The following is a 27,928-nucleotide window of genomic DNA, read 5'->3' as shown; positions in this document are numbered from 1 at the left end:
CAGGTGTACTTAAAGAGTTAAACTTTTACATCACGGAATGACACAGAATTGAGTACTGAGATTTATTCACAATTCATGGGCATGCTGCACTGGAAAACAAAGCACCAAAATTTGGGTAACTGAACATCATCCAGGTATAACCCAGCTGAGACTGCTGCATTTTGGCTATCTGCATTCCTCTGGGGGACAGCACAGCCCAGGTCCTTGGCCACAGGGGACACACGCAGCTGCTGTGGCTGAGGGAACCCTCCTGCAGCAGGCAGAGCCTTCCCAACACGCTGGAGCAGCCTCAGAGCGAAGTACAATAACCCCAAGGAGCCAGCACCTGGCATGCTCAAGCCAAGAACATCCCAAGACAATTTTATTAATTCATTTACTATGTCCAATTCCTTTCCCACAATCCCTCCAGTTTGTAATTTTCTAAAAATCCTTTTATCTCAGCACAAAATTCAAGGGGGAGGTAATGCACTGTGACTATGGCCATGGCAGGAGCTTTTCCTGTTGCTGAAGAGGCAGTAGCAAGAGAAATTATTATGGAATCAGAGAATCCAATCAAGGAATTAAATATGCTGTAATTTCAGGAGTGGGGCTACAAACACATATTGTCAACATTAATGAACTTTCCAACTGCAGATTCAAAAGCCAGAAGCAAACCTTAGGCAAGTATTTCACTATGTATGAAGCTGCAACAAGGTTTTCTGATACATGTTAAAATCTCAATGAAAGCAGATGAAGGGGGAAAGATTTACAGGATAGAACTTGTCTTTCCTTTTAAACTGGCACTTTAAAGAAAAGGCCTTTAAAAAACGAAAACATTTTACTCCAAAAGTCTTAAAAACAAAAGCTGACAAAAAAAAAAAACCAAACCAAAAAAGACAAGTCTCAGTTACCTAGGTCACTAATGTAATACATTCTGTGTATCCACTTGTCGTGGTTTTGCATAGGAGACATTTGGGGTACTGATGGAAAGGTTTGTTATGCAAAACCATACCAGCAGACTAATCATCAACAGCTCTGCATGTGACTGCCTCCACAGGTCAAAACCCTCGAGCGGATGGAAGAAATGGTGGATACAGCTGGAAGAGGTTATTCTGGACACTGAGCCAGTGATTTTCCTTGCAGTGGGAGCAGAGCCCATTGATTGCACCCCCTGCCCAGCTCACTGCTGGGCTGCCCCAGCAGCACAGTGCAGCAGGCAAGCCCTGGCCAAAGCGCCACCCAGCCCTGGAGGATCTGTACTTTGTACACACAGTTCAGGGCTCTGCTTTCAGAACAGCAAGGCAGCTCTTGTGCAGCTTACTGAAGATTTCCTCAGGAAAGCAAACTGGTTTGGTACCATATAAACACACATAAAAAAATAAGCACACTGTACAAAGAGCAGCAGAGATATAATTTAAACATGCATCCAGCTACAAACCATATATACAGAGAAACAGGCCTATACAAACAGAACAGGACCATTTATTACATTACAATTCTGGTGGGGCTTTTGGAGGAAATCACGGCAGATGAACAAAATCAGAGCGAAGGAGGTGGATGTTGCTTCTGAAAGTAAGCTGGTTTGAAATGTCACACAACACCCCCGCCTTTCTCCAGCACACATCTAGGACAGCTCCAGCTACACACAGCTCTTCCCACAACTCCTGGACTCCCTTGGTGTACAGAGGTAGATTTCTGTCGATGTTCTGATATTGCACCACAGTAAATATGGTTCTTACCACAAGGAACAACTTGCCAAGGCTAATTTATATAATTCATGGGCATAATCTCACGGTGGGCATTCAGGCAGTGCAGTAAATAAATTCATTTGCACTTGAAAGAAAACCTCCCTCCGAGTATTTGTTATTTAGGTGGAGGTCCAATGGAAAGCTGCAATTTTAACAGCTTCACATGAAGAGAGCTGTTCCTTGTCAGCAGGGTGACACTTCACTGTCTCTCCCCTTTTCAGCCTCCCTGGTCTAGCCAATGCCAGCTCTTGCCCTGCCTCCCCTGATGCTTCATCCCATTCCACTGTGTCCAGGTTAAATGTGCATTTTAAACACTCACAGGTTTTTGCAGGATTTCTCACTCATACAAGCAGTAGTAATACTGAAGAAATTTGCAAGAAGATCGATTCAAACTGCATGAAATGGTTAAAAAAGCCCATCCACACTCGGGCTGCATAAGGAAAGCTAGAACTTTGCTAGCTTCAAACAGCCATTAATTGTGAACAGATCTGATGCCATCAGGAAAATCTGAAGAAGTCTGGCAGGAGTCTCAATTTCTTTTGTCCATCACATTCTTGAGTAACTCTCTGACAACTGTGGAAGGTGCAGACAAGCTGAATGGCAGTACCACTTCATTCACAATGTCTGTTCATGAACCTCTATAGCTTATTTATAAAAATAAATGCATCAAAAATCATGATGCCAACATACCATAACTCTGATGAGCTCACAAGCATTGCTCAGTGTTTTTTCTCAGAGGCACCCCAGGAAATTATTTTTTGCAGAAAGAAGTCTTCCAACGTATAGACAAATGAAAGAACAATCTGGGCACGTTCCACTCTCAGAGAGAAGCCAAAGCAAGCACCACGACTACTCCCGGCTGCAAGCTTGGCAGGAAACTTACATGGGAATCAAGTTCTCTTTTTGTACCAACCAACCCATTTGGAACTATTTGAAATGAACCATTTAGCATTAGCTTCCCAGATTCAGTTTCTGCAAAGCACTCTGTGACACTACATCAGTAAGAAATGGTGGCTAGCTTGGAACTGAATATTTTTTGCTGAATTATGGATACGAGGCTGATAGAAATTCATTCCATCTCTCAATATACTCACTTGTCCTTTAAAAAGGCCTTTTCCTTACCAAGGTAAGCAAATCCCAAGTTACTTCACACCAACTGCATCAATACTGAAATTCCTGTGTTGACAGGGACTGCAGACATAGAAGTAAAACCATCTCACCCTCTTGGAGGAGCCCATTTCGTGCAGTGAACCTTCAGGGAGTAGCTTGATCAGGAATTCCACTCCCTGTCCCTGGCAGAAAGGGCTTGTGCACCTTGCAAGATCAGGCTTTAGAATGAAGAAATCCACTGTATGCAGGAAATGACAAACAGTAAGAGTTAAACGACAGTGGCAGGCAGCAGGGCTTTTGGAGACTTGTCTGCTTTGGCAGAGCAATGTTTCTTCCCAAAACAAGCCCCAGCTGGGCAGAGCCTCACTGAGCCCCACTGCAGAGGGCCCCAGTGCTGCCCTGCAGCCCCAGCACAGCTCTGCAGTGTTACCATTTGATGTCCAAGCTGCTGGTGCTTTGATTTACTGCACTGTACGTGGTGTGCAGAGTGTCCTGGACCTTCTTGGAGTCCACGCCCTCCAGCCAGTCCTGGTACATCCTCTGCACGTGCAGGTTGGTTTCTGGCAGCCTGACAGGAATTGCAGTGTACACCTCTTCCATCTGGGCAAGCAGGGCTCTGTCTGGTTTGCCATCCTCAGTCTGGGCCTGGCCCTTTCCATTGAGGCACCCTTAGGAAAAAAAATAAATTAAAAAGATGGAAGGGGATGGAGATTTGATATGAAAAGAAAGTCTCTGTTAACTCAGAATTCTTTTTTCACACTTCTCTAAAGGAAGTTTTTTTTTAAGCTTCCTCCCACGCTGTTACAATTTGTATTTACCTAAAGTGACTCCAATATCAACTTCATCTTAATGGAAATCACAAATCTTTCTCTGCATTCTCCATGGTTTTATGATCCTAATTATGTTCCCTGTCTTTTCTTGCCCTTGACAGCCACCATTTCAGAGCATCCTCTGAGGTTTGGCAGTGCAGTGCTGGCACTTATTTATAGGTCAGAAGAGAACAAATAGCATCGTGACTAATTTTAGAAAACTCAATCATTTTCTGAGCCAACTCTGCACCTGTAACTGGTGTTTTGGACCCTTCAATAAACAGTGAGATTTTAGATTATTAAGGAGAGAATTAAGAGGGAATGAAATGAGGTGCCTGCCTGTAAGGCAGCTTTCCTCTGAGATTCAAGATACACGTGCAGAACAACTGCAGATCCACAATTATTTTTACCTCCTGGGCAGGCAAGGACTTCTACAAAATGGTAGAAAAACTTTCCTTTTTTCAACTTCAGGACCATGTTTTGGATATTTCTGAAGCCATAAGCTGCTGCAAAACGCAGCACCGTCTCCCCATCCTTTTCAAGGGTAACTTCTTGAAAGTCCTTGTTCCTGTCAAGACACAGAGAGAACATTTTGACCTCCTGCATTCCCAGAGGAACAATCCAACTGTGCCAGTTTGTATTCAGATGCTCCAAAGGGAGCAGATCGAGTGTAACAGTGAGATCAAGGTGAACTCTTCCACTTTCTAACTGAGTTAAGCAGCAATCAGGGTGGAATCTTTCTAACAGAATTCTACTTCAAGTACAGGTAAGGTTTTAATAAAATGAGTACCAGCAGGAGCTGCTTTACAGTGAGAGACTTGCAGGTTTAGAGCAGGTTTATAGCCTGGAGCTGCCTGCCAGACCAGGTCAGCAGTAACTGCTGTCACTGCACCCCACCCAAAGCAGAGGAGTTCTGGGCTGCAGGAACCAGTCCTTGCCAATGCCCCGAGGCTCTCAGTGCCTGAGGGCCATCTGGACAAAGCCCTCAATAACATGCTTTAACTTTTGGTCAGAGTGCTCAGGCAGTTGGACCAAGTGACTGCTGTGGGTCCCCTCCATCTGGAAATACCCTCTTCTGTTCCAGCTCACCCATTCTCCCTAACAGGGATCCAAAAGTCTAACTTACTTTAGTGCTTTGTAGGTTATCTCCTTGACATCCACGCCAAAAAGCTCCTTTGCAGCATGTTTAAAAATGTGCTCCAGGTAACCATCAGACCTCTTCCCGTCGTGCCTTACTACATCTCCCTCCTTTAAGTCATCAAACCTTAGGGAACAACAAAATGGAAGGTCAACTCCAAAACTTTCATTTTTCACTTCAATAAAGTAGCGTGTTCTCCTCTTCTCTGTTTCCCCCACCAAAAAGTGTTTTGTAGCACTGAGAACACATTACACTTTTATTTATTACAGCTTAAAAAATGTAAATTATTCAGGACACAAGTGAGATGATGAAAAAAATAATTAAAAAAAAAAAGATGCAGGGCTTTCCATGTTGAGAAATATCAAGCAACAGTAATTTATAACAATGCACCTTCATCACAATCTGAAGATGTTTTTAACAACCTTTTACTGCTCAAGAGCCATTCTGGGAAAAATTATTTAAATAAATGATCATTTTTTGCCTGTGAGGATACAAAGCTGCTTCAGGAGTTACAAATCTTTGCTGACAGCGCTCCTCTTTAGGAACTGTTTGTCACAGTCTGTAACACTGTGCCAATAAAATCACACCAAATCAGTAGAGCTGCAACCAGGTTAGAACAATGTACACTGCAAATGAGTGCTACACTGTGGTCCAGGAGAGAAAATGGGAGCTCATATCCCAAGGGCAGCTCCTGGAAGCTCACCTCTCCCCCAGGTAAAGGCAGCTCTGAGGAGCCCACATTCATCCAGCTGTTTAACACCCAGCCCTTTATCACCAGTTGCTGCTGTGCTGGGGCTTGTTTTAAGAACATGACTTCAAGTTGTTTCAATTTCTAGGCAAGATCTACTCTTAAGACCCCAGAAGAGCAAAAATTCACATCATTAGGTCTCAGAGTATTTTCAGATTGGTCCTTTTAAAAATGAACATTATTTTCCAACACAGATTTGAGGGCGCTTGGCTTGTTCAGCCCGGAGGAGACTGAGGTCAGACCTCAGCAGGGTGTGCAGCTGCTCCTGAGGGACAGCTCTGGTCCCTGCTCTGTGACAGGACCCAGGGAATGGCTGGAGCTGTGCCAGGGGAGGTTTGGTTGGATCCCAGGGAAGGTTCTTCCCCCCGAGGGTGCTGGCAGTACCCAGGCTCCCCAGGGAATGGGCACGGCCCCGAGGCTGCCAGGGATGCCCAGGGTGGGGTGTTGGGGGGTCTGGGCAGGGACAGGGGCTGCACTGGGTGATCCTTGTGAGTCCTTCCAGCTCAGGACATTCTGTGATTCTGTAAACTGAGCTAATGAACCAGCACATTGTGAGTAACAGCTTGTCCTTTCACGGGACAGGCTGATCCAGAATGAAAAGCTGTCTCTGTGTGATTCTGATACAGAATTACAGGACTGTCTCTGGGATTACTCCTGCAAGAACTTTATTCACTCTCATTCTGTGTGACAATCTCAGGCAGAAGCAATCAAAGGAGCTGCACCTCAAGCACAGCTCTGAACATGTTCCCACTGACCCACTCAAATTTCTCCCCTCTAGGTCCAAGCAGGATTCTAGCTGGAACTGAAAAGGATTTTCAGAACTTCCAGAGCTTTCTGTTTTGTGCAGGACAGCACGTTTATTGCTCCACGAGCAGCCCTTTGGAAAGATCCCAAGGAACATCTGTCACAGCTGAACAAAGATCAGGGAGAGCAGCCTCTGTAACTAAGTCTGAGAATTAAACACACACAGGCTGCTCCCTGAGCCAAGCCCAAGGGATGGAAACAAAACCTCTCCAATGCTTTGTGCTTCTCATCTAAGCACAGTTCAGCTTGATCTAATCTTGAAAAACTGACTGCTGTCCTCAGTACAAAAACCAATTCATGACCATTTCCTGAAAGGGTGCTGCTTCTAGCAATCCACATGAACACAGTGGGGAGTGGAAATTTCCTGCCAGGATGCTCTGTGAAAGGGAGGGAGCCCAGAGCAGATGCTCAGCCCCAGGACTGTGTCCCAGCAGCTGGGCAGGGCACATCAGGCTGCTGGGCTCTCCACAAGGAGCACAGGAGAGCCCTGAACAGGGCCAGCCCCCCAGACAGCCACACTGACTAGCAGGGCTTGAACAGTCACAGTCACATCTATTATTATTGCAAGTAATCCGTATTTATCAATAAATAATAAATAATTCTTTAATATCAATCAGAAGCTACATAAATCTTCAAGCCATAAATTTTAGAAGAATTACTGTGTAAGGGTCATTACCTCAAATTATCTGCTTTGTATTTAGACAGTACATGCAAATTTATATTATCTTTCATATTACTTTTATATATAGCAATAAACACCTAAGAGAATATTTTTGTGGGTTTGGCCACTATATAAGGGTGAAGCTGTGGTATCCTAAGGCTTTGATGCAGGTTTTTTTTCTCTAAAAAGAAAAAAACATTCTTCTGAGCAGTTTTATATTTATGCTGTGTGGGAAATGGGTTTATAGAAAATTCTCAAAGGTTGACAGAAATCTCACATATTGTACATCTGTGTGCAAACCTTAAAATAAGAAATACTGACTTAAAAATACCACAGAATAAACAGATATTGTTAAGAGAGAAATTGAACTAAAAACAAGTTCAAAAGATGACCTTACAAATAAGACTAGATACTTTAGAGAAATAAAACTATAAAAATGCATTGTAGCAAGACCCACAAGGAGTAATTTTAGATGACTGACTTTAGGACATTTACAATATAGTGTAGCTAAAACTGATACACCAAAATGCTTATAGTGTATTTTAATTAGGAAATATTTGCTTCTGATTGTAATGGCATGAATTATAACATCTGTGTTGTCTCACCCTTCACATGAGACTGAAAATAGAATAAAAGTTTTTAAATTACCCCATCTCTAAGTCAAGAAAGAGCTTTATCCAACAATGTTGAATATGCTCCAGCATGTTCATTTGTCATCCAAACAAGGAAGCAATCCACAACAAAACTACTTACAAACTATCTACAGCTACTTCAGCCACATCTTTCATTGACACGTTTTTCTGCTCCATTATTTGGACAATTTCACCTGTAGGAAAACACATGACATTTTACTTTCAACAAAAGCACAACACACACTGTGCCTGTGTCTCAGAGATCAGCATCCCAACACCTGCATGTGCTTTGTGTCACCTCCCTGCAGTGACTGAAAGCCTGACAATTCCTGCCCCAAAGAAAAGGGGCCTTCAGCTTGCCCAAACTCTGCTTAGAGGCTCTGCCTTTCTGTTAGGCCAAGTTTGGAATCTCCAAACTGCACTGCAGGATGTTTGGACACTAAGGCTAAAGACAAGATCCTCACCAAAAGGCAACTGGTGCCATGAATCAGGAATAATTCCTAATAAAATAATGACCATAGACAAGCCAGACAATTGCTTTAAATATGGATTTGCATAACTTTTACCTTCTTTATCAGGCTGTCAAAATACCTGATTTTTTTAGATGAACAGCAGTTTAAAAGGAAAGGATGTGTCACTGCCTTCCCTGTGCAGTACCTGTACTACCAGGAACACAAAAATATGCACTGATTTTTAAAGCAGAAAAAAACCCCAACCTTATGACTAAAGCAGACTTGAAAAAAGCAAGCTCTGGCATAAAGGCTATTCTAAAAATGGTGATTCACTTATATATTTATGGATGATAAGTTTAAAAAAGTTAACCTGATGTCAGGACACAATCAACTTCTGCTGAATTATACAAGGCAGTGTAGAAATCTTCCCTCAAGGCTTCCAGCTTTTTGTCATAACAAGGTGCCACGACTACATGGAAGATTTTATCAGGAGACAAGTTCTGTGGAATACAGAAGGGAGCACATGTGAACTCCATGAAGAGCAAAAGACAGCTTGAATTATGACAGGGACAAAAATAGTGACATAAACCCAAGCAGGCAATACCAGGAATAAGTCCCTACATTAAAATAAAAGAATGTTCACACAATGATTTGCCAGAAGTCAGAAAGCATCAGCAACAAACTTCCAAAGTCAGTGTCCTGGCTGGAGCAAATTCCCTCAGACCACGTTTTCTGCAGCTTTTGGATTGCCTTAGAAAGTGAATACAAGTCAGGAGTTCAGAGTTCTGGTTTCTGGCTGTCACCAGCTCACTTTCCCCCAGAGCAAGCCCTTCAGGCTTTGTCAAGCCATGTGCACACAGCAAGCCTTCCCTACAGAATGTGCCTGTGGTTCCTTTTAGATATGGTACGTAAAAAACAGCAAGTTTTTCAACATACAAAACTGAGGAGATAAAAAGGTTAGCTCCAAGGATACAATGCTTTTATTGAGCTAGGTAACAGGGCAATTCCCACATTATTCTCCTCCACTCCTGGTCTGGCTGTGCTGTAGAACTACACAGGCAGCATTTCACTAAAAAAACCCTTTAACTGCTATGGATTTACCTTTACCCATGAATATCTAAACCCACGGTGCACTGGGGGAGCAAGGACTGCTGCCAGCTCACACTGCACTGCATGAAACGAGCTGCTTTGTACATTCTTCTCATCATGGGCACTGGCACAGCCCAGAGCACCATTTCTTCTTCAAGTTGAGGACAAATACAATACACTAAGATCTGTATCTCAGTGTTAAAGCCCATCTTCTCTGTTTAGAAGAATATAATGGTAAAAATAAATGAGAATTACTTACCTGCTGCCTGGCAAAGTAGCCCTTCACTAGGGAGCCCATGATCTGCTGGGGAGACTTTGCAGTGCAGATGTGAGAGGTGACCAGGTTGGTGAGTACCCTTTCAGCATAACGGATCCAGCCTGGAAGCACAAGAGAATTACAGGTCCAGAGGAGTGAGCCATGAGCACAGCGAGTGGCAGCAGTCACACAACACATCCTGCACACCATGACACCTTCCCAACAGGGAGGACGTGGCTGTGTAGGCTGGAAGCCCCACCTTGGGAGCCATAGGAAACCTCAGGGCTCTGTTAATAATGCTTTAGTCAATAATTCACCGTGCCATGAGTTCTAGACCAAGGTCCACTGTGAACTTCATGACCTGTTGCCCCTTCCTCATGCAGATTTAACAAAGCAGAAAGAACAAGACCCCAGCTAACAGAAATGTGACCTTCTAGACCTGCCCTTGGATCACCACATGCTCCAACAACTGCTCTGTTTGGCTGCCTAACTGTAACCTGGTGTTTCCTGAGCTTAACATCCCTGCACCCAGCCTGCTCCCCTAGAACAGAAGGGTCACATGAAAGCATTATTCAAGATGCACATGCATTAAGCCTAGGAAAAAACGGCTTCTTTTACTATTGTTGGAGTAGCCACACCTTCAGAAACACCCCCACACTCACAGGAACCACCTGAAATCTCTCCGTATGCAACACCCTGTCCTCAGTTTCTCAGGAACCCCCTCTCTCACCAGACCCCTTCAGCATTCCAGCTGTGGACACCCACAGCAGCCCAACATCCAGAGCTGTTGTATTATTCCCTAGTAAATGAACAAATCAAGGCATTTAGGGTGTGCAATTCTTTCTTGGGCCCTGTAGCTCTTAATGAAAAGACCAGAATCCTTCACAGCAAGGGTTTGGAGCTTTTTCCACCTACATGACATTGTGCAGCAGAGTTAGGCCCAGCCTTCAAGGCAGGTGTGTTGCTTTTGGTGCTAAGAAATGGTGAAAAAAAAAAAAATCACATTTTGTCTTCATGCAAACCAGTGATTACATAAAAGGGAGAAACTGCTGTGCAGTACACGCTGCCCAGGAAGGGGAAAACCTGGAGGTTAACTTTTAAGCTTGAAATTACCACTTATGTAAAAACACCTGGTGCTGTTTAAGTCAGAACAATACCACAAATGCCAACAGCAGCACAAAAGTGGGATGCAAAGCAGTGTTCAGATGATGTCTCTCTGTAGCAGAGAAATAGTTTCCCTAGTGCAATAAAATTTTACTGATGAAAATGAGAAGGTGCTAAGTATTAGGGAAACCCAAGGATCCTGCAGCTGTTTAAATATTCCCAATTCTTGTTTTGCACCACCTGCATCATCTTCTGCAAGCATTCATTTCTGCTGCAGGAAAGGCTGATGACCATGGATTTATCTGTTAGGACTGTCCTGAATTTCAAGACTGAACTGGAAGTTTGCCTAATGTCCACCTTCAACTGGGACTTTAAGTCCAAGACATTACCTACAACAAAGCTGAATTTATTGGTGCTTGGTAAAAAGCTGTATTAGCATATTCTGCATGACAGGTACATGCTATTGCTTAAATGGTTTTAGTCTCAAGTGCTGTCCAAACAGAACAAAAACTGCTTCAAGCACAACAAGGACAGTTTTTAAAATACTTGTACTCACCTTTAATCACCCCAGCACTCCTGCTATGAGGCTGGTTCATATAATTAGAATGTTTTTGATATTGTAGTCATGACCTACATGGAAATTTCACTAAATCCTAAGAGATTTCTGACAGGTATTGTCTGAAGCAATCCCTGAAATTGTTTCTGTCCTTGCAGTGGATGGAACAAGTGTCTCCCAGCTGCAGCTCCCAAAGATCATTAGTCTCATTAGTCACTGGTTAATTGTACAGGCAGCCTGGGGGAGTGAGCATTTATCTGCACTCCACACACACTCTGCTGTCTGTGCCCCCTCACCACAGGGCTGAACTGCAGAGCCACAGGTAGGGAAAACCTCAGACAGCCCATTCTTGTGTCAGGGAACACCAGCGCTCACCCAGACCCACACCCTTCAGAAATTCATTGGGATTCTTGGCCATTTGCTGGCTCGTGTTGCCATCAAAGAGCAAGAAAGCATTACAAATGACCATACAAATTCCTGCAGCTGTAGCTCAGAAAATATTGGTTTTGGTGGTTTCTTGTGAGTTGATGAAGATGCACGTACGCATCTGTAGGAAGTGCAAACAGCTAAGCAAACTCTTGCTATTGTAAAACCCCATTCCTGGGAAAGGAAATGGACTGACTGGAATAAAAGCATCAGAATCCTCAATCCTTATGATCTTCCTGCTGCAAGTGTGCCCCACTGGCTTTTCTGGGAAGACACAGAGGTTGGCAGTGCCTTAAAAACACCAGATTTTCCAGAGCAAGTGCTTCACGTTGCTCACCAGCTCAGTACATTAAGGAAGGGAATTGATTCTTTTGAGATATTACACATACTCTCCGTAGTAACACTACTGATCCTTCAACAGCAAAACTCAAAAATGAGATCATTTTCTCCCCAGAGAGCAGCAGGAGGTGAACAATGAAGACAAGAGAACAGCTTTTCTCAGGTTCTGGACTGTGCAGGCTCTGCTCTTTGCTCATGGTAGATGTCACACCCCTGCCTGCTGCAGAGGGTGATAGGGCTGTGCAAAGTCACACACCAAGATAAAAAAAAAAAAAGCATTTATACTTGAGTTCACATTGACCTTGCATCTCCAGAGCTATATAAAACCATTTTGTGCTAAATACACCCAGTAAACAACATCTCTGGGACAAATTTATGTAATCTGGGGGTAGAAAGAGGAAGGAGAAAAAGGAACAGAAAATGCACAGACAAGAAACACAGTGAACAACCTCACTTGTAAGATGACTAATCAGGATTTTTGCTTTCTCTAATTGCTGATAAAGAAACATACCATGTTTTCAAAATGGGTTTACAGTGATCTTCTGGGTTCGTTTCCCAGAAATGGAAAGCACCCATGCTGCTGTTATCACCTCTGTCACAGCAGAGAGCTGACACCAAAACCAGCCCTGACACCAAAAACGATCTTGTGCAGACCACACAAGGACAAGGAAAGTGCTCCATTAACTATTTTAAAGTATTTCCACTGAGAGCAGACAATCTGAGCTCTGTTTCCAGATGAAGCAAATTTAAATGATCTCAGAAATTCTAAAAGAAACCCTCAGGTTTTGAATTTTACCTAAAGCAAATACAAGACAACAAAACTAAGTAATGGGGGTGTTTCAGCTGCACAGGTTTTAAATGAAAAAGAGCAATTTTTGATATGTCTGCTCCTGAAGATAAGAGGTTAAACTAAGATAACAGTAACAGAAAAAAAGAGACATGTTTTTAATACATATATGTAGTAGTTAAAACATAACCCTGATACTTCCACTACAAAATACATAGAATAAAAAAAATACAAGTGTAATTCAAACAGCAGTATTTAAACTTCAAATCAATGACAACAGCAGATTCTGGGGATCACTGACTGCAACTCATGATCGCTCCAACATTTCTTTAATAAACGCAATCCACCTGAGTTATTTCAAAGCTGGCAAGAAGCATTTTGGTTTCTTTAATCAGCCTTTTGAAAAGCAACACTCTGAACTTTAGGGTGGAGCTGATGAGGGTGTTAGGCAAAGGAATAACTCCTACCTCCTTTTTGATACTTCTTTTTTAGGAATGTGACTTTTTACTTGAATTGAAATGGTGCTGTGCTAACAATGGAAAAAGTAACCAGTGGCTGCACGTTCTGCATCTTTTCAGCTGGTACAAGTGCAGGTTCTGCTCATAACAGAACATATTCTCAGGTGCAAGGCTCTCAGAAGTGAGACATTCAGTGAGTCAAGTCTGTGACATCTCATGTGAGAATTATCTTCCAAATGTCAGACATATCCATCTCACAGTCATCACAAGGAATGTCACTTGCTACTTTCCCCCAGGCTTAAGTGGCAAGTTTTAAACTTTTCTTAAGGTAACAGAGGTTGTGGTTCAATTCTACCAAAGTTCCTTTAAGATTCTTTTCAATGAGGAAATGCCCAGTTAAATTTTGAGGTCTGAACACACAAGAAGCACCCACTAAACTAAACTAAACTCCTCTACTCCAGTTCTGATTCTCAATTCCAAGCACTGAAATGCACTCAGGATGACCAGTGATACTGGGAACAAACACTGTGTGCTTGGTGTCCCTCAAAAGCAAATCAAACGTGCTCTATGTAAGGCTCCCAAAGGAAGCACCCCTTCCTCAGCTCCTTGGTGGTTCCAGTTTGAAGGGCAGGAAGGGTGGAGGATTCAGTTCTCACCAGGGCAAGCAGAGGCAAACATTGGTAAGGCATGTTCCTCCTGGTTCCTCCGTTGGTACCGCTGCACAAATTCCCTCTGGCTCTCCAGGATACTGAAATCTGCAGCTATAGTGGTGTCAAACACATAATGCACCCCTAGGGAGGCAAGCAGAAACACCACTAGAACGATTTCCACCTCACAAACCCCTTTCAAAGTTCCAGGCCTATGAAAAATCTTGAAGGATCAACAGGTATATTCTTTCCTCTCTGCACATCTTCACAAACAGCAGAGTCATAAATAAAAACCATACACTGGAAAAAAAAATCTTCTACATCCTGAGTTGAAAAGAACCACCAAGAGGCTACTGCTGCCAGCAGCACTGCAAACATTCTCTGCTTCCTTCTGAGCACCTTGCATCTATCACTTTTAGCTCAACTGAACAGGATGTCACGAGTCCTGGGTGACGTGCAGTGACTCTTGCAAAGCAATGTTCTTTTCAAGACATGCCGAGGTCACAAAAATCATATCCACCTAGGAGACCTATCTGCCATTGCTCAAGTTGTTTGCAGAGCTGCAGGAGCATATCACCAACACAGCAGAGACCTTCTGGCTGCTCATCGGGCAACACACGCTCCCTGGGAGCCTGCGTAACACTGAGCACATCCCCACAGAAGTGAGGGTAGATAATGAATGCATTCCAGGAAAACTGGGGCCCACCAGAACTCGGGGATGCTTTGAGATGAAGAAAATACACTGGGTACAGAGATGCGCCAGAAAAAAACATGAAAAATGAATATATAGATACAAATGGGAGGAAACAGTTTATGGGTTTATTACTGCCCTTTTTCTTCCTCCAAGTAGATTTAAAAATCCCAAACTTACAAGGAAAGTGGCTATTGCTTTTTATCTAAAATTCTGTATATAATCACCAAAGGAAATACAGCTTTAACATAAAATAGGCAAATACAACAGTTCTTATAAGTTCAAATTACAGGAAAAAACCAGAACTGAGACTCTCCTAGAGATACAATGTGTCAAAAGGACTGAAAGGAACGTAGAATAAGAATTACCTTCTCCCTCAAGTTTTACAATAATGGGAAGCTTGTGACTAAGCCCTCCCTGATTTCTTGGTAGCCAAGGTTTTGGAGGCAGCTCTACAATGTCCCTCTGTTCTGTGACCTTTGCTGTGAGCAGGGAATGTCCCCAGTCTGTTTCTCACACTGCTCTATGTGGCACTGGTGCCTGGCTGGAACTTCAGAGCATGGAGTTCAAACCCTGAACGAGGTTGTGCAAGGGCACTTGAACTGTTTAGCAAAACACCATGGAATGGAAGCCCACCATTGGTTTTGCTCAGGAGGAACCCTAAAGCTCATCCAGTGCCACCCCCTGCCATGGCAGAGCCACCTCCCACTGTCCCAGGCTGCTCCAAGCCCTGTCCAGCCCAGCCTTGGGCACTGCCAGGGATCCAGGGGCAGCCCCAGCTGCTCTGGGAACCTGTGCCAGGGCCTGCCCACCCTCATTCCTTCCTATTATCTAATCCAACCCTGCCCTGTTTCACTCCATGCCCTTGTCAAAAACCCTCTCCAGCTCTCCTGCAGCCCCTTCAGGTACTGGAAGGCTGCTGAGAAAGCAAAACCAACCAAAATGAGCCCCTCTTTCTGCTTCAGCACCATAACAAATGCAAACTTACCAAGACTTTTGAGGAAACCACAGAGTCTCTTGGCTGCTTCATTCACAGAGAGATTGAATTTAGCAGCAAAATAAGGCAATGACTGAGGGCATAGAGACACTGCCAACACTTTGTGTTTTGAGGTATCACATTTCTGGTAAGTGAAACAAAGAGAAAAAAAAAGTCATTAAAACGGGGTAAGGCTCCTTGCTTTCCCTTCCTTTCCCATTCTGCAGTTATTCCTTAGAGTCTCGTGCTTCAGTGGGCCACATCATTAAAAACCCTGTGAAACAACCCTCAAGTTGCAGCAGAACAGGATGTTCCTCTGATCCTGACAGTGCTCATCCCCAATCATCTGTAGATGTCTCTTTTATAGAGCTCAGGGGAAATCCATCCCTCCTAGGACAATTCTGTGGGTGGATTCCAGGTGGCTAAGGAAAGTTACAGGACATTCAGCACCTCTGATGTTCTAGTAGGATGAAATATTCTAGCAACTAGGAAAAGAGCTGTATGTTTAAACATTTACAAAGAATGTTTACAGAAGCGGGGGCGTCCAAAGCTATGAATACAACCCAGCAAATTACACGTCTGATTTTTTGTTAAGGCTTCTGTGTCTTTATCACTGCAGTTGTTGAGGGAAAGTGGCAAGATGGGACTCTCAGCAAATTCAGTGTTTGCAGGCACTGAGGAATCCTGTGGAAATAGCCAGTGTATGGTGTGGAACTGTGCAGCTCTAATGACGGTGGCATTTAGCTGAAGATTAATCTTGTGTTTTAGCTGGGACACTTTCCACACCAGTAGAACCCCTGGAAGATAAAGCAGGACTGTGCTGCAGACAAGTGTCACCCTGCAAAGGTCAGGGCCCACAGTCTGTGCTGATCCCAATGCTGGACAAAAACCCTTCAAGGAGAGCTCCTGACTCAGAGCCTATGCCTGCCCCTTGCTTGTGTTTGCACCCCTGGAGCTGTGATGAAGGTGCCTGACTGCCTTGTGTTGTAGATTCAGACCCTCTTAACAGGACCCATGTGACCCAAAAGATTATTTCCCCCCCTTCTCTTCTAATTTTCTTGTATATGACAACATCATTCTGTGTGGACAATTAAACTCCTAAGAAAATGTAAGTACTATGTAATTAATCCATATTTATGACACATGTACAGATCAAGAAGAAGTTTCAATTCTAGTAGCTTTTGCACAGAAGTCTGGAGCAGAACTAAAATAATTTAAATTAATATCAGGTTCTAAAGACATGAGCACTACACACAGCAACTAACTTCTAGAAAAAACAGAGCTCAGCAGAAAATAAGACAGCAATAGAACACTTATAAGGTTAGCTAAGAATATGGTCAAAATGTAGTCAGGTTGAATATTTATTAAAAAGAATTCTAATTTCAAGAACATGTCTTTATAGGTTTGTACAATGTGGGTGTATTAGCACCAAAACTACCCAGAACAGTCCTAGCAGTGAGGGTATGAATATCTATAAACACTAACTACAGAATAATTTGTTAGTGCAGTAATGAAATCATGACATTGCCAATAAATCTTCCTTCTGCGGGTGCAGTAACTTTCCTCTGGTGTTTATGTTAAGTGCTTTGACCTTGCAACTCCAGTACAAAATTATTTTAAGTACTTTTAACGTTTGTGTTGCCTGACTTCCTCTTTGGAACAAGCATATCCTGACAAATCTTCACATTATCTGCCTTGGGAAACCAAGCTGCTTAGTCATTCTGCAACTGCCTCCCCCTCACAGAAAACACTGGGGTATTGTTTGGGTCACCTTACCTTATTAAGGTTGAGAATACGAAAGAACTCCTTCTGATTCTGCTGGAAAACTCTGGCTCCTTCCTCCAATGTCATGCAACTGTCACAAGCTAGGCAGTCGCTAAGGAGTATTTTAGCATTAGCCAACGTATCAAACTCATTCTTCTGGTGGCAAAAAAAGAAGTAAACAAGTGTTTAATAATGGTCAAATGATTTTCAACATCTCTGCAACGAGCAGATGAAAAGCAAACACAGTACCCCTGTTTGGTTTAAAGCAGGACAATCCACAACACTTGCATAACATCCAAGATTATTTACAGGTAAACAAAATAATATGTTCCATCCCAGTCATAGCTCTGCTCCTCCTATTACTGTGAAACTGCAAAATGTTTAAGTGTAAACAAAAATCTAAATTTAGCCCCGAGTCCATATGCTAGTAACTTAATTTGCACTGTGCTTCAGAGCTGACAGTCCCCATCAACTCACCGAGCAACTGAGAAAACTTTCCCTTGAACTATTAAAGCTCTAACCAGATGTCCCTCTAACAGCAAGGAGGCTTAGGCTTTGTAGCATGAGGTAAAACAAAGAGAACACAGTCCTACAATTGCACTGAACATATTCTGCGAGATCAAGAGTTTCACACTATCTGCAGCTCACTTGAGAAGAATGAATATTTGGATATAAAGAATAAGTAGCTGTTTTGTCCACTTGTACTATCAAAACTCTTCTTATAAGCTCTGTCTCTGTTCTGAAGACTTGATACAAGAGTTTTAGCACTCCCAAATTTTTAGAACTTAGAATTTCTGCTTTGTGTTTGCATAGTAAGGGCTTTTACTGCACCTTTTTACAAGACTTTTGATTCACATATTAAGGGATGTCTAGAAGACATTATTGTTAACTTTCAACTACTAAATGTATCTCCTTATAACCTTCTCTGAGGTGCACAAAACAAAAGAATGTAGTCTAATACAGGTTTTAGAAGGAACATTACCTCTTCAGAGCCATCATTTGAACTCAACGCATCAACAGATGTACTTTGAGTATCGTCATTTTTCTGTTTTTTACTGCATTCCTGAAACAAAATATAAAATGCGTGGATTATACAAAGCCTGTTCACCATTCTTAAGAACACTTTTGCAGAACTGTTCACGTCATTAACCACCGATAGAGCTATTTACAGTGTTTTGGAATACATGCAAGACCCCGTTTTCAAAGTACAATTGCTACGATGGAAACAATTTCCCCGGAATTCCCCGCTTCCTCGGTTCGGGAGTTCTGGCCGGTTTGTAACGCGAGGGGCTGTCCCGCGCAGCCACGGCAGCAGCGGAGGGCACGGCCACGGCCACACGCGGCGACAACGCGCTCGGGGCTGCCCCGGGAGCTGTCACGGCCGGGCCGCGGGAGGACGCGGAGCTCGGTGACCTTGGGGCCGGCGGCCAGCGCCGCTCGCCCCGCCGGGGCTGCGGAGCCGGCGGACGAGGCCGTGCCCGCCGGCGGCATCCCCCCGTGCCCGCGGCGGTGTGCCCCTCACGCCGAGGGGCGGGCAGGACCCGGCCGGGCACTCACCTTTTTGCTGCAGTTCTCGCACTTCATTGGCGGCGCTGCCGGCGCGGCCCGGCCCTGGCGCGGCTGCCGCGCGGTGCTGGCCGCCGGGGCTGCGGGACAGGAGAGAGCGGGGCGGGAGGTGAGAGCCGCACGAGCAGCGCCAGCCCGGCCCCGGTGCCCTCCCTCCCGTCCCCGCCGCCCTTTGTTGCCGCGCCCGCCCCGCCGGGCGGTCCCGGGGCGGGGGCGGCCCCGCCGCCCTCACGTGTCCCGCAATTCCCTCGGCCGGAATGACCCCGCAAACGCCGCCGGCCCCCGGCGCTGCGGGCGGCACCGAGCGGCCCCGGAGGACACGCGGGGCGGGCAGCGCCGGCCGAGCCCCGCGGGGAAGGTGCCCCCGCAGCACGGCCCTGGCCCCGCACGGAGAGCGCAGCCCCCGCCGCGGCACCCCCGGCTCTTCAGAGCCCCCCGCACCGCGGTGACGGGAGAACGGGCGGGCACGAACCGCGGCTCGTCAGCTGCGCAGGGAAAAAAGCCCTGAAAACCGAAATGCCGCCGAAAGCCCCAGCGCAGCCCGGTCCCGTACCTGCCGCCGGGGCTGTGCCTGTGGCCGCAGAGCGGGCGGGGCGGCACCGCCTCCTCCGCCGCCTCCCCCGGCCGCGCCCGCCGGGCTCATTGCGGACCTGCGCCGCCGCACGTACGCGGAGGGGCGCCCCCAGCCCGGTCCCCCTGCCCATCCCGGTCCCCGTGCCCATCCCGAACGGGACCCCCGGGCCGCACTGACCCGCCCGGCCTGCCCTCCGCGCCCGGCTCTGCGGCGGGGCTCTGCCCGAGGCTTCCCCGCTTCTCCGGAGCGTCCCTGCGTGTTTCCTTACGACGCGCTCCTCGGTTATATTGTACAAAGGGTTTTTTTCCCCTCGATTTTTGTTTTTTCCTGATGGCTTTACAGTGAAATGACACTCTGCGAGTTACTAAATACAGCATCATCACCATTTTATTTAACCAATATGCTGCGATTTCCCATTCCTGTAACAATACACAAGTACCAGCAATGCTGTTCCCAGGCAGGAATCACAAATCCTCATGAACAGGATTACTGAACAGACATCAGCCTTCCACAGTCTCAAAGGCCCTGGAGTATTGATGAAGATTCTTATGATTTCTTGTCTTTCTGAACCTCAGGTTGTAGGATTTGGACAGAAAGGTTCAATCACCGTTTTGCTCCTTTTTTTAACCCCTGACCATACGAACACACATGTACAAGCAAACGCCTACGCCTACACAGAGAAGTTTTTCAAGTGTAAAATGACATTTTATAAATGAAACCACAGAACTTCCGAAAAACATGCAATTTCCTGCCTCAACTGCAACTTGTCTATAACACCGAGTAAATCCCCTCCTTGAACAGTGACCTCTAATGCTTTAAGCCACAGATGGTTTTTGAGCACGAGGGTTGGAAACAGGCACAGCCAGAGGTTTGTTACCCAAAACCACAACTTTAAACACTTGTTCCACGTTAAGGACACTAAAGATAACCCCAGAGAAGAATATAGTGCTTTGTTTTATTTTTTAATTTGCAGGCTATAGGTGAGTTATCACTGAGGTCAGAGAAATGAAGAATTCCTTAGATTAACCATAATGAAAGCAAACAGAAATGTTTTCATACTTACCACTCAAAGAAAAGTAAGCTGATGCTGCTTTACATATACCCAGGAAAAATATCATTAATCCTGGCTTGAGGTAAAAATTTTAATAGCTTTGGTAATAATTTTCTGTGCCTCCGCTCTCTTCATTCAAAATGCTCTCATTTTATATTAGCATATTAGCCCAAGCTTTTATAAGCAGCACAACCACTCCTGAGCAATTGCTATGTGATCAAAGAATTCACATTTCCTACAGACTTGCTGGAATGCAGCATTATCTGACATCTTTGTGTTCCTGTGGATGAGTATTTTCACACAAGAAAAGCACCTTATCCCACCAGGATACTACAGCTAGAGTTGCATTGACCAATAATGTGATAGGATAGACGAAGAGTTCTAAATTAGAAATGTGTTGAGATTTGCACTTAAAGACACAGCAAAAATCTTCCTGTTTCACACTGATTATTCTTACATTTATTATCCAAAACTGATATAGCAATTCTTCAACAGACATGTCAGTTTTGGATATTTCTGTAACTGCACAGATCATATTTCAAATATTTTTTATTTCACAGAATCACAGAGCAGTTTGGGTTGGAATGGACATTTGAAGGTCATCTAGTCCAAACCCCCCTTCCATCAGACCAGGCTGCCCCAAGCCCCGTCCAGCCTGGCCTTGAATGTTTGCAGGGATGGGAATCTCTGGTGAACAAAGTTAGTCATACGTTACAGGAATGGATTAAACACATTCTTCTGCACATCATCAAAGGGCAGAAGACTGAATTTCCTCCCATATTTCTTGTATTCATAATGAAAAAACTGAGAACTGCATAGAAATGGAAGCATTTTGCAGAAATATTGAGGACATCTTAGGTACATACATTAAGTATCCCTATGTCATTCTTCATCTTAGGAGTACTTGGACTGAATTTATTTCAATTTAAAAATTCAAACAAAAAGAGCTAAAACTTACACAAACTGAAGTGTGCAAGGAATCTCCGCTTTAGTGCACAGTATGAGGTTATATTTGTGAAATCATTAGATAATTAGATGTCTCATTTATTGCACTGCTAAGTATTGCCACGTCTGGGGTCACCATTTATTACCGTGGGTCTTCTGGGCAGTCAGGACTTGGTGAAGCAAAGGAGAGATCTTGACTCCATTTCAGAAGGCTGGTTTATTATATTATGATATATATTATATTAAAAAAGACCACACTATAACTATACTACAAAGAACAGAGAGAAAGATTCATCAGAAGGCAAGACAGGAATAGAAAGGAATGAATAACAAAGTTCTGTGACTCCCAGAGAGCCCGAGAGCTGCTGCCTCCTCGACTGGCCACCAAGCAGAAACATCCCACACTGACCAACCGAGGAAGCACCTGCTGCATTCCACAGCAGCAGATCACAAATTGTTTACACTTGAAGCTGAGGCCCTTCAGCTTCTCAGGAGAAGAAACTCCTAGCAAAGGAATTTTCATAAAACATCACAACCACAGCCAAGAGCACTCTCTGCTTTCCATTAACTATGGATGCCATTTTCCCACAGAACAGCGGATCTTTGATCAGCCTTCACAGTATGCCTGACAACCTGAGACAAGAAAGCACCATCCTGCTTTAATCTGGGGATGGTAGCACTCATTCTGGGGAGGTGGCACTTACCACCTTTGCAGGGCTGCTTCCCAAAAGCCTCACTCTCTAAAAGCTTTCCTATGCCAGCAGTAGGTAGCACTACAAGGCATCACTTCTTTTGTGGCCACTGTTGATGGATTTGGCCTCCCTGTAACATTTACCCCTGCACCTGAAGCATTTCCACCCTGAAGGAAATGGAGAAATAAGAATTTCCCTGTGCAAACAGTGTGCTGCAAACAACTGCCAAGAGTTACAGGCTTTGCATGGGCGCTGCAGGGCAGTGCGAGCTGTAAATGCCTCCTTGCCACAGTGACAGCACATGCCACTCCCCAGCTGCCAGAACTGGGCAGTAACTCTTGGCTACAGCTGGTGACCATGTATTCCATGAAATCTGTGCTCTGCAGGCTGCACACACACTGTTCCCATCGAGGGCAAGGCAGCACAGAGAGCTCCTTCTGCAGGATGAGCCCATTGCTAACAGGACTCGCAGCCAATTCTCCAGCCAAAGCATTTGGTGGCTGCTTCCAAGCAAGCACTCTGGGAATTTATCCTGGCATGTTAGTGAGATCACATGCTTATTGCACAGCTGAATTCCTAAGTTTAAGACCTTAGGGTGAAAAAAAAAATATAAGGAGTCAGAAAAGAATATTTAGGAAAATGGTCTGAAATAGGAAAAAGCACCAGAATTACAGACATGTCAAACTAATTCAAAATAAAGGCCTAAATAAAGTTCTGTTCTATTTGCATGTTCTTGGCTTTAGGTCAATGACTTAAAAGTTACAAGTGTGTTTACTACACGAATAGAACATAAACACTTCCACAGAATCTATTTTTACATTGTCGAGGAAGAAGTCTACAAATAGTCAATCACATATTCCTGAATTGTTTATTTTGGAAAACAGCTTTTGTTTCTGCAGCAGTGGTTTGGAATTCATGCTGTTCTTTAAGTCCAGGATCAGGCTTTCAAAATGTTCCTTCTGCCTTTTTCTATTGGTAAGCATAACAGCACTCACCTTCTTCCAAGAGCTGGTGTAAAATCCCCAGATTTTAGAAAAAATGCTGTCAGAATCGTTAATGGATAGCAGAAGCTTACAAGGATCCTTGCCATATTTATTTTGATTTTATATCTATGTGATATTTCCCATGGTTGAAAAAATTTCTCTGTAACTTCATAATTAAATTAAGTCATTTCAGGTTATCCTAGTGTGACCTTGGAAGAACTGCAGAAGTAGAGAGTTGCTGATGTTTTTGCAGTTAGTAACATAATAATTAAACATGTGCTGTGTGATTTATGCTGAGTGGAGGGGACAGATGAATTTCTTGCTTATTTCACTCTGCTCTAGACACAAGAAACCTTTTGTCTTGTATCAATCAAAAGGACTTAACATTTGGTTTCCAGAGAAACCAGTTGCTTATAAAAACTGATTGACAGCTAATTAGACATAAATTTCTTCCCAGAAGACTCAGTCAGCTGCTTGTTTGGGTTGAGCACACGTGATACTTATTACTTCCTATTTTTTCATCCAAATCCAGCAGCTGGTACCTTGTGACTCACAAGCAGGCCAGTTCATTCTTGCAGTTCCTCACTGCCTTTTCCCATTAACACTCTTCACAGAAACTGCACATCAGCTGGTACTTTCCAGTACTTACACTTAAATGTCTGTACTGTGGACTCTGAGGTGTTTTTCCCCTATCTTCACTCTGGAATGTTATGAAAGTCACTGATCAAAATCTCAATTTGCCAGAGTAGTGTTGAGAACAGCTAGACAAACTTCTGTCATGTCATGGCCCTGAGCAAACACTCCAGAATATATTCATGTGTGGAAAAAAGCCAAAATGTGAGGATTTCATCCAGGAAGGACATTCCTGTGCAACTGAGGATCAAATATCATTTGTAGATGAAGTTACACACTGACTTAGAATAATTTAAGAAGTTAAGCTACACTACAGATGTCTGCACTTCACCCATCCTGTCTGACATAAGCAGTTGCTCTAATGGATTGAACAGGAACAGCTTTCCCATGTGAATGATGTTTGACTGAAACGTGAAAGATTTTCCAAATGCAGCCTATTTGTCCACAACAGGAAAATTACTTTGTATTTCAAGTGAATTAGAAACTTTCCTCCCCAAAAAACGGATTTTCAAATCCAAGCCTTCAGCTGATGTACAATTCAGAAAACTCATGACATCAATGTCAGACCTGTAAGATTATCACTGATATTTCTGCTTTGCAAATAGAAGTGATGTCCAGGTGTTAGAAAAAAACAAGTTATTTGTTGGTGAAATTGCCTTGTTAAAGTCTAGGGCTTGCTAATGCTTTAATGATCTCAGACCTAGCAGAGATTAACAAAGTCTGGGAAAAAAGGATGCCCGCTGGCAGGGGACACAAAGAATGCAGAATTTAGGGGCCATCTGGCAAGAACTCCCAAGATAAGGAAGAAACAAATGAAGCCAACTCAGCAACTGTGCTGAAATCAGCTCCAACTGGAGGGAAAAAAGGGAATTCTGGCAGGGGGAATCTGCAACCACTGACCAAGAAACCCACCTACAAGAAGGAAAGACTGAGCATGCAGACTTATTAGCATGACAAGTGGATCATTAACCAACAGAACACAGAATACTGATTACTAGGAGAACTATGTAACTTGTAGCCAGTGAACACTAATGTCTTTGTTTGCTAAAATGTATAAGTAGTTAAAAGCTCTGATATGCTTGATGTGTGGGAAACGTCCACCTTGCATCCTGTGCAGAATAAACAACATCTTCCTAAACTCAACTCCGTGTCTGTGTTTAGAGAGCTCAAAAATCGACAACACCTCTCTGCAGCCTTCGCAAACCCACCTGGGCGCGTTCGATGCTGTCAGCAGGGGCTGGACTGAGCGATCTCCAGAGGCTCCTTCCAACCCCAACAACGTTCTGTCATTCTGGCACAGCACCAGCGCTTTTGTGGCACTGCTGCCCCAAGTGCCATCGAGAACCCAGAGGTTTCCTGGCCTCCGCAGGAGCTGCCCGAGCCCGGGGCCAGCCCGCAGGGGAGCCCTGTTCCAGCGAGGGGCTCCCCTGCCCTCGCCGACCCCCTCATGCAGGGGGCCATGCCCACCTCACCCACCGCTGTCGGTCCACTAAAGCTCTCCCACACAGCCTCACCCTACAGCAGCTCACTCCTCCCGTCACGCCAGGTTCCTGCTCTTTCCAAGCACCGCTCAAGTAAAACAACCAAGGAAACATCGACGCTCTTACTTCAGCGGCATCCGCGGGCCCAGGCGCCATGCCGAGTACTGGCGGCGCGCCGCCATCTTGGGCTCCCTCCCGGGAGGGGAAGGGAGGTTCGCGTCCCATCCTCTGCCCTCACCCAAAATGGCCGCGGGTGCCTCCGTCCGTCCCTGAGGCGGGACCAGCGCTGAGGGCGCGGGAGGCGGAGGCGGCCGCGGATCCCTTTCGAACGCGGCTGGAGGCCGGGCAGGTACCGCGGGCGCGGGGCTGGGCCAGGGCGAAGGGCGGCCTCGGGCTCCCCACGCGCGGGGGAACAAAAGCCGCGGCTCGGGTGCGTTCGGGCAGCGCCGGTCCCTGCCTGGGGAGCGTCCTCCCCTCCCTGAGGGGGAAACCGGGCTGGGGTGGGAGCAGGTGCAGCGTTGGGAGGTCAAGAAAAGTGAGCTCTGTCAAGAAAATTCAGCTGATGTGTGGTCCTGACTTGATGGCTGCTGGTGGTGAAGGTTTCAAGGGGTGAAAATTGCAATTCTTCCAATGGGTGTTGCTGGCTCGTCCTCAACAGAGAGCTTGGAGGAAGCGTGAGAATGTTATTTTGATGCTGGAGATCAGTTCAGCGCCAAACCAGACAAATTCAAGCAAAATTGAGTTTCTGAATTTGAAATGAAAGAGCAGCACAAAAATACCTCTTTCTCTGTAGTCATAACGTTGTAGTAAAACTTCAGTATTTGCTTTAGGGCACGGTTATGATTTATTTATTAAATGTAACTTAAGAAGCTGCTTTGGTGCTTTTTATTCCAAGGTCCATCTCTTGCAAGCAGCAGCCTGCGAGAGACAATGCACTGATGTTGGGTGTCCAACATTAAACCAAAACTGGCATTTGCCTGCTTGAACTTCCCTAAATTCTTATGGGGGAGATATCAAAGTTTGCATTAATGGACTTGGCTGATATGTGTGAGAATTATGGTCTAAGGAGGGTGTAGTATTTGTTAAATACAGTGAGATTTCTGCAGTGATTTCGATGTATCTTTTAACTTGGATTTGATAACAGGCTGGAGAAGGCATTGTACATGCAGAAGTATTTTCCGGTATCTTGAGAACAACTCACAGGAGTCATTTGAAAATTAAAATTTGATGCTTGACATCCGGAGGAGATGGAGTGTGTCTCACGCATAAGTGCTTTTGGCTCTTTCGGTTTCAGATGCTCTCAGATGCCTTGCTAAGAGATTAAAATCAAAGTCGTGGGTGCTTTTTGTTTAACTGAAAAGACCTGGCTACATCTGCTCCCCTGGAGCTTTGTATCCAAACTACCCGAATTGCAGGAGCGTCTTCTTGTATCCAAGAACAGCTGGATAACTAAAGGACCGAAAATCACATATTTGCCTTTTGTGGGAACTCGGATGTGCTCAGACCTGCTCTCTCTGTCTTTTTCATGGTTATTCAAAACCTGCTGAAGGTTGGCATTTTCTGGAAACCTGTTATCATGGGCAGCTAACAGCAGCTTAATGCCAGCCTCCTGCAACTGGTGCTGTGGGACAGGCTGCCCAGGGAAGTGGTGGAGTCACCATCCCTGGAAGTGTTCAAAAAACACGGTGCTTAAGGACATGGTTTAGGGGTGGACTGGGCAGTGCTGGGTTAGTGGTTTGGCTTCATGATCTTAAAGGTCTTTCTCACCCTAGGTAACTCTGATCCTGTGCTGTAAAAATGTTCTGAAAATGCTGCATGGGATTACCCAGCTCTTACTGGTTTTATTAGTGCCTGTCTTTTTAGTCTCTACTGTTTCTGCCTAGGCTGAAGGCATGGTCTTGTTGAGGACTGACTAACATGCTTGTTGGTGGAAGCTCCTGGTTGTGCTCCTGAGGTGGCTGGGAAGATGGGAACGCCGTCTGTGGCATTATGGGATGGTGGCAGTGCTTGGCTGCAGCCCTTCCTGGGGTGAGACCCCGTGTCACAGGTGCACAAGGCTGCACTGTCCTGCCCCAGCTCCCAGGCCAGCCCTTCACACAACCCTTGGAGCTCACAGGAAAAAAGCTGTCAAAGAGATTTCCATTCCCCTTGCTGTTTTATCTGTTTGAAGGGCTGCATGAATTAGCAACAGCACTGTTCCAGATTCTTGTTTTTCGTATTTTTCTTCTGGAATCTGATTATAATAGAGACTTTTACCCCTAAAATGAGAACTTTCTTCCAAGAGTTCACATTCCTGTTGTTGTTATGCAACTCTCGACATGACAGTTTTACTTTGTGGTTGTTTTCAGTGTACAGATTGCTCTTCCTGTCCAAAAAGCCTGTGTTCTTACCCTGGAGTATCTTTTATAGTCTAGATTAAGATTTGGTAAGTCCTTAAAAACGTTAGGAAGGAGAACTGGTGGAATTGTCAATGATTTAAAATTCTTACCTTTTTTTCCCCCCCCTTTTTTTTCCCCCCCCTTCCCCCCCCCCCCCCCCCCCCCCCCCCCTTTTTTTTCTCTTGTTTTTTGGGTCCAGTGAGGTTTCATGAGTCAAGCTGGGCTGTTGGGAGTTTCTGTTGAAGATGTACATGTTGGTTGAAAAACGCACAAATTCCCACCTTCACCTAAAGAGGTCACCTGGCATCCGCTCCTGGTCTCTCTGTGTTGGTAAGACCACAGCGTTCATTTCAGAGCTTGCTTTAGGGGAAGAGGGTCACAATAAACTCCTGAAAGAGCCCCTAGTGAAATGCCTGCCTTCCAGGCATTTTCCATTCCAGGAGAGGAAAGA

General features: G+C 44.8%; 2 protein-coding genes across 10 annotated transcripts in view; one reads left to right on the top strand and one right to left on the bottom strand.

Moving 5' to 3' along the window:
• Positions 1 to 344: 344 nt before the first annotated feature.
• Positions 345 to 25,342, bottom strand: NARF (nuclear prelamin A recognition factor). Of its 6 annotated transcripts, none has more exons than XM_038156764.1 (12): positions 25,226 to 25,269; positions 18,732 to 18,820; positions 18,157 to 18,237; positions 17,187 to 17,330; positions 15,423 to 15,555; positions 13,753 to 13,887; positions 9,430 to 9,548; positions 8,452 to 8,581; positions 7,751 to 7,823; positions 4,773 to 4,910; positions 4,057 to 4,214; positions 345 to 3,505 (listed from the first exon to the last, which is right to left on the bottom strand). In XM_038156764.1, exons 2-12 carry the CDS (start codon positions 18,756 to 18,758, stop codon positions 3,264 to 3,266), a joined length of 1,380 nt encoding a protein of 459 aa, XP_038012692.1. In that variant the 5' UTR covers positions 18,759 to 18,820; positions 25,226 to 25,269; the 3' UTR covers positions 345 to 3,263. The 6 variants fall into 6 exon arrangements, with proteins under 6 accessions (XP_038012692.1, XP_038012693.1, XP_038012688.1 ...); XM_038156765.1 differs by lacking the exon at positions 25,226 to 25,269 and adding an exon at positions 25,133 to 25,151; XM_038156760.1 differs by lacking the exon at positions 25,226 to 25,269 and adding an exon at positions 19,294 to 19,357.
• Positions 25,314 to 27,928, top strand: part of LOC119709265 (cytochrome b-245 chaperone 1) — an 11,484-nt gene continuing 8,869 nt past the window's right edge. Inside the window, exons 1-2 of one of the 4 annotated variants that reach the window (XM_038156772.1) lie at positions 25,314 to 25,448; positions 27,677 to 27,807. In XM_038156772.1, coding sequence (XP_038012700.1) covers positions 27,723 to 27,807 — 85 coding nt within the window. In that variant the 5' untranslated portion in view covers positions 25,314 to 25,448; positions 27,677 to 27,722. Of the gene's footprint in view, positions 25,449 to 25,493; positions 25,530 to 25,602; positions 25,625 to 27,676; positions 27,808 to 27,928 lie in introns of those variants that run through there. The other 3 variants (XM_038156774.1, XM_038156773.1, XM_038156775.1) reach the window with 3 other exon arrangements.

Source organism: Motacilla alba, chromosome 18 (genome assembly GCF_015832195.1).
Source record: "Motacilla alba alba isolate MOTALB_02 chromosome 18, Motacilla_alba_V1.0_pri, whole genome shotgun sequence".
Classification (NCBI taxonomy): domain Eukaryota; kingdom Metazoa; phylum Chordata; class Aves; order Passeriformes; family Motacillidae; genus Motacilla; species Motacilla alba.
This window is presented reverse-complemented; position numbering and strand designations above follow the sequence as displayed.